This window comes from Xylaria bambusicola (assembly GCF_022495145.1).
Source record: "Xylaria bambusicola strain CBS 139988 unplaced genomic scaffold F5B22scaffold_33, whole genome shotgun sequence".
Classification (NCBI taxonomy): domain Eukaryota; kingdom Fungi; phylum Ascomycota; class Sordariomycetes; order Xylariales; family Xylariaceae; genus Xylaria; species Xylaria bambusicola.
Window position 1 is genome coordinate 92229 of NW_025953586.1, and position 9040 is coordinate 101268.

At 51.9% G+C, this 9040-nt stretch overlaps 2 protein-coding genes across 2 annotated transcripts; both read left to right on the forward strand.

Moving 5' to 3' along the window:
- The first annotated feature begins 2009 nt into the window (after positions 1-2009).
- F5B22DRAFT_291335 (uncharacterized protein) lies at positions 2010-5478 on the forward strand. Its single transcript, XM_047970415.1, has 3 exons — positions 2010-2149; positions 2516-4599; positions 4672-5478. Exons 2-3 carry the CDS (start codon positions 2695-2697, stop codon positions 5356-5358), a joined length of 2592 nt encoding a protein of 863 aa, XP_047829028.1. The 5' UTR covers positions 2010-2149; positions 2516-2694; the 3' UTR covers positions 5359-5478.
- A 1694-nt stretch (positions 5479-7172) lies between these two features.
- Positions 7173-8970, forward strand: F5B22DRAFT_613983 (family 10 glycosyl hydrolase). The gene is made up of 3 exons (XM_047975441.1): positions 7173-7457; positions 7611-7764; positions 7821-8970. Exons 1-3 carry the CDS (start codon positions 7281-7283, stop codon positions 8702-8704), a joined length of 1215 nt encoding a protein of 404 aa, XP_047829029.1. The 5' UTR covers positions 7173-7280; the 3' UTR covers positions 8705-8970.
- Positions 8971-9040: the final 70 nt, after the last annotated feature.

Consider the following 9040-nt stretch of genomic DNA (forward strand, 5'->3'; position numbering starts at 1 on the left):
AGCCGCTGTTCATTTTGTCGGCGACCCTCCCGAATGCCGACAGCCTCGGAGGGGGGCTTTCAGTTACTGCTTCTGGCAGTCTGTAGCCTCAACGATGCATGCAGGCATTGCTGTGGAGATGGTTGTGTTCCTGGATGGCGGAGGAAAGGCGGTGATACGGTGCCGGGGTTCGAGCATTGCTGCAGCCTGCAGGCATCGTCTGGCAGCATAATGATCAGGGTGACTTGTGACCCGAAAATTTGGTCGAGAGGGTATTTGGCTCGGGGGTTCCTTGCGAATGTGCTGGGTACCTACCTACTGTATCCTTGCCATCTGTTGATGCTGGGAGATCTAGCTACCTACTTAGGTAGGTATTATAATGCGTTTGATTCTAGACTGCCAGAGGCGACTGAGGCGAGCGAGGCGAGTATACTTCGTAAGTATAGGTGTGCTGAAAAGAGTAAGGACACTGGCAGGGTTGGTGCAGGGCGGGTGCAGGGCGAAGCGGGACGAGTGTTGGCCTGTCGCTTTGCAATTCTCCTCAGCCTATGAAGGAGGAGAGAATAGAACCGAATGACTAGGATGGCGGCAGACAATACATCATAGGTACATCATGCCGTGGAGCTGCCGTGGAGCTGGCCTCATCATGCCTACCGAGTAGCGAGTAGCGTAGCGTACTCTGTTCTGTTCCGATTCTGTTCTGTGTGCGCATGTCCCCTCGACGCCGACGCTCGGATGTTCGCATTGTTCGCCATCATCGCCAGGATTGCCATCGTCGCTGTTATTTTCGTCACCACGACGTGGGCGGCATGAGGCCGACTCTATTCACTGTACATGATGATAGAGGAGGAGGCGACTTCATGGACAGACAGACAGACAGACAGACACGTAGATTGAGCACAACTGAGTCGCACATTCCACGCAATCATCCGGGCTACTTTCTCTAGTGCGGCATATGAAGGATCATCGGTGTTCTTTCTACCCTGTCGCCCGTCTCGCCTGTCTTCTGCCCTGTGTCTAATGCGCGCTAAACAGATGCTACGAAGTACGAAGTAGGTATTCTCATTCCAATTAATGCACAAAGGGTTTTGTTTCGATTCTCTATCCTCTTGCCGGCCACGTCGCCTTTCCGATACCCGGCCGAGCTCCCCCATTTCCTTGTTTCTGGTCCTTGGGCACGCAGAGAGAGAGACCTCAGCTTGGGCATACCTGGAATATAGCTGTCGCGCGTGTTTTATGTAGTTTCGTCACCACCATAGGTTGTTAGATAGGTAGGTAAGTGGTGTAGCATTAATATTCATGCGTGTCCCGCTAGCAGGATTCGTATCATGACCATCATCATCATCATCATTAGCACCACCTAAGTAATATACACACACGGCGTGGTTTCTTCTCCCCTTGTTTCTCTCTTTCCCCTTCCCTTCCACTTCCGGCCCGATCGCCAATTGCTCGCGAACAGCCCAGCCAGCCCAGCCAGCCCAAGCCAAGAGCCAGACAGCCAACCCACTCACTCCCTCCTCCCTCCTGCTTCCCACACACCCATCTCACCTGACCACAGAGAGCCCAGACCTCCTCCATTACGCCGGATTTTCTTGTGTCAGGCTCATCCTCACGTAGGTCTCTGACAAGAACACCTGGGCCTCCTGCGACGCTGCCTCCCGCCTCCCGTCTCCGGCAAGCCCCAGCGCAGCCGTTCCTGTGCGCGCGCATCACCTTGCATCATCTGATTCTGGCTCGCTCCTCGCCCTGCCACTCAAGTCAGCCGGTGCTTTCCCCATTCTTCTCCGCAGACGGCGGCTGCAGCAAAAGTCTTCCACTTTCAGCAGCCCACACTTGGATACACCTGGATACCTACCTAAGTACGCATCCAACAGTACCGAGAGCGGGTCCCGGGACATATCGAAGATCTCTTGAGACACAGCCCGCACAAATCCGCAAACCAGGGTCATCCCCTACGGCACTCGGTCGTGTTGATCGTGTACCCCAGACCGTCGAGTTCTGTCAACGTGGTTGCTTTTTGCTCACCCTGCCAGCATACATTGTATGGCTTGCAACACCTGCCGGTAGCTTGTGATTGTCATTGTGATTGATTGATTGTTCGTTCTCTCACCCCTCCCGTGCCCGCGGTTCCATCTCATCCTGTCGGTACCTGTACCCCAGCTGCGGTAGTGTAAGTCACGTTTTGTCTCTCATCGCTTCCTCTTGCCGCTCAATCGCCCTCTTGCTCCGTCCGGGTGGTCTTCCTCCAATGATCTCCCTGTGCCTAAATCCAACCTAAAACAAATTCATTTATCTACTGTACGTCCATCTACGCACAGACTCGCCCTCGCTCTCGCGCTCGCGCTTTTCTTGCTCTGGCTGAACGTGTTGCTTTTCCTCCCACCACCTACCCTGCTTACCACTGCACACATCCTTGCAAGCCAACCCACTCAACCTACGATCTATACATATTCCATCCCATCCCATCCCATCTCATCCATCCCCCTGGGTATAGCTATCCCCGACTTGGGAGACACCTACTCTGATATTCGTCAAGCTTGTCGTCTATCAATATATTTGTCAACTGGTCTTACCTAAACTCTGTGACATCGAATTCTCAGAAATTGCGCATGTTGATTACCATGATTTGATCTCATTACCCACCTTTCCTTCTTTTTTTTTTCCCCGCCTCGTCGCCTGTCGCCAATTCTTGTTTCATAGCTCTAACGCATCACAATGTCAAGGTCGGATTGGAATCGGCCCAGGTGTGCCGACCAGCACCTCACTCATCCTATAGGCGGAAACGTCTATTATAGACCAGCAGTTGAAGAGCGCAGGAATCCTGCTGGCCAATCGTTCCCGAGTCCTCAAATTCAATCACGGTCTCGTCGACACAATACGATTCACATTCTGTCCTATCCTTCAGGTTATATTCCGGAAGAAGTAAGAGCCGATTTGGCCAAGTGCAGAAAGGCTGCCAAAACGAAAAAGAAGAACAATAAAAACAACGAAGCAGCAACGGAAGTGGAGGAGGCAGCTATTAGCAGGTCGTCTAGGCGAGTTTTTGAGAAAGTCTTGGCTCCATTCAAGCTCTCCATACCGCAATCAGTTGGCGCCGACGCTCCATCACCAGCTACCGACCATTCACCTATTTCACCCGAGAGAGAGCGACCGCTGTCTATGATTACAGTACCACCACCTGGCACGGCCCCCTTGGCCAGTACTACAATGTCTGAGACGCGTAGGGCGTCTGTTGTGGGCACAGCGCTCCATAACGCTCACCGCAATAGCGTAATATCGGTCCGTTCAGCCAAGAGCATCATGAGCTCAGTAACCGAAGTTCCAAAGCCGGTAGCCAGTGGAAGCGGTGTTCAATGCTCGATAATTCTTGCTGAACCCAACATCTTCCTCACTGGCTTCGACCACGACGCTCATACGCGCCACCAATCTGCTAACTCCACTGCGCTTCTCCGAGGCAAATTGCGGCTCGACATCACCAAGAACGTAAAGTTGAAGTCAATCACTCTCAAACTGCATGGAAGAGCTAGGACGGACTGGCCTGAAGGAATTCCACCTATGAAGATAGAGCAACATGAAGAGGTCTCATTGCGGACGCAGGTGTTGACTTTTTTCCATGCCATGCATGAGACTTGGGAAACCGAGTTCGGCAACCAGTGCATCTATTCGTTAAAACGTTGCTCAGAGAATACGAACAGAACTTTGTCGATACCCACGCCATCTACCATGTCAACGGCATTGAATCGAGGCTCCTCTTCGAACATGAATGCCCGGGACTACAAGCGATTGTCCCTCCAGTCTGTTCAGTCTAGAAGTTTTGGGAAAGGAGATTTGCAAAGTACCGAAACGGCACATTCTAGGACCTACAAGACATTCTATCCTGGCAAGTACGAATACACATTCGAGCTTCCCATTGACCACCACCAACTGGAGACTACAAAGCTCCAGTTCGGATCCGTCAAGTGGGATTTAGAGGCGACTGTAGAGCGAGCAGGTGCCTTCAAGCCCAACCTTCATGGGTCCAAGGAAGTTCGCATTGTACGGGTTCCCGATCAGCTTTCGCTTGAGATGACAGAGCCGATCTCAATAAGTAGGCAGTGGGAAGACCAGCTTCACTATGATATCATGATATCGGGAAAGTCTTTCCCAATTGGCACCCAAATTCCAATTGCATTTAAGCTTACACCGTTGGCCAAGGTGCATGTTCATAAGCTCAAAGTATACGTCACCGAATCGGTAGAGTATTGGACAAATGACCGAAGAGTCACTCGAAAGGACCCAGGTCGTAAAATACTATTGTTTGAAAAAGCAGCTGGAAAGCCTCTGGATAGGCAGTATGCATCATCCGAGATACGGGTACTGAGTGGTGGCGAGCTTTCACCTGATCAAAGACACGAGGCACGAGAGGCAGCTCAGAGGCGCAGGGGGTTTGACGCTTCCTTGCCGGAGACTTCAGAAAACATGCTCGGGGATTTAGACTTGGGGTTAGAGTCCTATTGGGGATCAACTGAGATGGAAATGAATGTCCAAATCCCAACCTGTGAACAGATGGCGAAAGACAGAAACCTGCGTCTTCACCCAGACTGCAGTTGGAGGAATGTTAATGTCCACCACTGGATAAAGGTATGTATTCGAGGTTTCCCCCGCTGTGGCCGTCCATGAAGGCATGAAATCTAACGCAGATCTGGGACGCAGATCGTCATGCGCATCTCTAGGCTTGACCCCGATGACCCAGCGGGCAAGAAACGTCGCCATTTCGAGATCAGCATCGACTCGCCTTTTACCGTACTCGATTGCCGCGCGACGCAAGCAAACACGGCCCTTCCTGAGTACTCAGGTTCTGAACGACCGATATACCATCAACAGACTAGTTGTGGTTGTCCCGATGCCGAAGTCCTCACAACCAACCCCAGCCCAGCATCTAGCACGGGCACTATACCGTCAATCGAAGCCAACTCAAGCATTACATTACCACCCGCGGCCCACGTCCAACAGCATCCTGCAGCAGGCTCTCAACCGGTTCAGCGACCAATGCATCTGATTCGTCAGCCAAGCCACAACCCTCCCGCATTTGACGCTGACGACCCTCCACCTCCATTGCTCACCCCCCCTCCCCAATACGACCTCGTCGTTGGAACACCCAGTGTAGATGGCCTGGCCGATTATTTTGCGAGACTGGCCGACTATGGTGGCGACTCCGATAGTGAAGATGAGGACGTGACGATGCAAAGGAGCCGACTAATGGAGCGCACGGGGCGTGTTAACGTACCGCATCCTACACCCGGCGGGCGAGCAGTGGGAAGCCGAAGCCTCGAAATCCGACGCCCTCCGGTACCGGATGCGCTGCACATAACAGGGGCGCTTCAGCAACGAAGAGGTTAGTTGCCAAACTTCGGTTGCGGGATCTGCGAATCTGTGCTTAACCGTCCCCGTTACGGCGCGACTTCTCTCGCTTCGGACAGTCTAATTGAATCACATTAACTTTCTTTACAATTTTTCATAACACATCAAAAACGTCTTCACCATGACGGCAGTCTCATCGATGTCGGGTTATTACTGCCAGTGCTCCGTTCAGACATGGCGATGCTGGCACTGATGCCCTACGATATTCGAAATATGCCATGACTTCTGGGATGGGAGGCGAACCCCTTGAGTCAAATAAGCCTGTCTATGCGAGCCGCGCTGGTTGGGCGAGTGCGGATACGCTTGCCCAGGCTTTGTCGGCTTCGCGTTTCCCATATTGGGTGTTTGTCTACAAGATCATGTCGAATTGCTTAACATACACAGCGTGTTGGGTCGTCAAGGGAGAGTTGGATCTGGTGCATTGGCTTTTGGTTGGGAACAGAGGACGTTATGACCTACTTATTCATGCATCTTATTAGGCGTCTGCGGGGGATACCCACCTTCTACTTACTATTCGTGATACCTATAATTGAAATTCCATCTAGATACAGATATCTTGTGAGGCGTTCAGCTTGATTTGACTGCAACTTGTGGTTTTATGTTTGATATGCTGGAATTACGCTCTTTTGAGTTTGTCATGTTTACCATGAAGACTTTGCTGTCATAACGCTTCTGGATTTCAGGGACGCCGTCTACCTGCATGTTGCATTTGGCGATTCCCTAATGGCTCTATTCGAACGATTGCTAAGTCTAACGCTGACATACTGAGCGCCGCTTTAGACACAGACCCAAGGCTCAGGGGTAGCTCCTTGAATGGCTCGGAGCTGCAGCCGATGGTGCCAGAAGCCCTAGACCCTGGGAAACGAGCCACGGTCTGGAGGGAGAGCGTTGGATATGCCAAACTAAGGAAAGAAGAGACTGCATTGGGTAATCTGTCATGAGTACTTAGTTTCCTTTGAGACTTGTATCACAGATTCTTGAAATATTCAATCTTTTACTTTTATGTATATCATGATTTCTTATCCAAGATAATAAGTCAGAATCAATATTCTCAATTCTCGGCTATCTTACTTACATCAACCTTCTCAACTCAAGCGGCAGATTAACTGTCAGTCCTATGTATGATACACATCATTTGTATCACTAACTATCTACCAGTCGCTAGGTAACTAACTGGCCATATGATTGATCAGGCGGCATTGCAGCTGGGGATTGTCATCCCAGCCTTCTATGTCACAGGGCTGCCTTGTAAGTCAATCTCTAGAGGTTAGAAGGTTACGATAGATTGTCAAAGCAAGGTGTAGTTTTGGTAGAGAACCGCACTTGAACTGTAATTAACTATAATCAGCACTTGTAACAGCCCAACAACTGCAGATATAGTGTGGGGTCGACTACAGATCTAAGTAGCTTCGCTCATTCATATTAAGACAGACTCATACATCGTTCCGTGAAATGCAGAGCCTCAGCTCTTATAGGTGGAGAAAATACCCTTGCAACAAAGGACCATGTCAACGACGGCTATGCGGCCCTGGTCTACCTGAGCAACAGCGTCGTATACCGTTCCTTGGCCATCAGGAACAGGCAATGAATGCCAGCAATGACCGGTCGTCCGAGGATACCCCTGTTTGAGAGATTTTTCCTCCAGCGAAGAGAACGGAGCGGCCCCCCCGTATCACATTTCGAGTTAGTAGAGCCGTACCACGACGACAGCTCCGCGATACTGCCATTCATGCGTGAAAATGGGGAAACAAAGTGAAACAGGCATAATTATATATATATAGCCTAAGATGCAACCGCGGACGCTCGCAGGTTTAATCTACACCGGTCGAGCGACTGCTACCCCGGGTTAGATTAACCTTTTCTTGGTTTCTGCTCACGCTGATCAGATCGGTCTTCTTGCCATGTTGTATAGCACGGCGCTCACGGCTCTGCTGGCCTTGCCCGGCGCTTCGGCGCAGCTGAATAAGCTGGCCAAGGCCGCGGGTCTGTTGTACTTCGGCTCCGCGACCGATAACGGTGAGCTGTCGGACAGGAGCTACGTCAATATCTTGTCGAATACGGATGAGTTCGGTCAATTGGTAAAGATATCCCTATTTCCCCATCGCTGTTCGGCTAGTATTTCGATGGAAAAGCGCTGGACGAGATTACTGTTTTTTCCCCTTCTTGATCTGCTCTCGCATATGCTGCACACATACTGTGGAAAGACAGCGCTGACTTCTCTTTTGTAAAAGACGCCGGGAAATGGCCAGAAATGGCAGTACACCGAGCCCAGCCGGGGTAGCTTCTCCTATAGTTCCGGTGACCAAATCGCGAGCCTGGCAGCTAGCAATGGCCAGCTTCTGAGGTGTCATACACTTGTGTGGTACTCACAGCTACCATCGTGGGGTCAGTAATCGGAGACCGCAACCTTTGGTTATTGCACATACTAACAACTGCAATAGTCAGCAGCGGATCGTGGAATTCTCAAACCCTGACATCCGTGGTGAATACACATATCTCTAACGTGGTCGGTCATTACAAGGGGAAGTGCTATGCTTGGGATGTCGTCAACGAAGCACTGAACGAAGATGGAACGTATCGCACAAATGTCTTCTACAACGTCCTCGGCGACTCCTACTTCGCGCTCGCCTTCAAAGCTGCCGCCGCGGCGGACCCGAACGCAAAGCTGTACTACAACGATTACAACATCGAGAACCCGGGCTCGAAACAGGCCGGTGTCGTGAAGATTGTGAAGCTGGTGAAGGCCGCGGGCGCCAAGATTGATGGCGTCGGAATGCAGGCGCACTTGATCGTCGGCAGCACGCCGAGCCAGAGCGCCATGCAGTCGTACGTCGGCGCGGGCGTGACCGAGGTGGCGTACACGGAGCTCGACATCCGGTTGTCCTCGCTGCCGTCGAGCAGCTCGGGGCTCGCGCAACAGGCCAACGACTACGGCACCGTGACCAAGGCGTGTCTCGCCGAGAAGGCCTGCATCGGCATCACCATCTGGGATTACACCGACAAGTACTCCTGGATTCCCGGCGTGTTCCCTGGCCAGGGCGACGCGCTGATCTACGACTCCAACCTCAATAAGAAGCCTGCCTGGACGACTGTCAGCAGCGTGCTTGCTGCCGCTGCGACTGGAGGTGGTGGCGGTACTACGACGACTCGCGCTACCACCACGACGATGGTCACGAGCACTACTACCCAGGGGGGTTCGAATCCGACGTCTTGCACGGTCGTCCAGTGGGGGCAGTGCGGTGGCCAAGGCTGGTCGGGTTGCACGGTTTGTGCTGCGGGTACGACTTGTCAAGTGGGCAACCCATGGTACTCGCAGTGTTTGTGATAGATAACGGCAGAAAGTATGAATGTAATACTTTACTAGGCTCTTGTTTAGTCCATCTCTACGCGTTCCTGGGAAGAAATATAGGGTACAAAGTCTCTCGCCGTCCGATATCCCGTGAGCAAGTCCTTTTTGGGGGAACATGAAGCGAATTAGTTATTCTATCAAGATCAGATCTTCATCTACTTGCGAGTAAGAACAATGTCTTTCTCAAGCAATATGTATTGTTTCTCACTTCTAATGACGCTCACTTGTTGTCTAGAAACAAGAGGGGGGGGGGGGGGGGGGGGGGGGGGGGCGGGGGGGGCGGGGGGGGGGGGGGGGGGGGCGGGTCGAGCC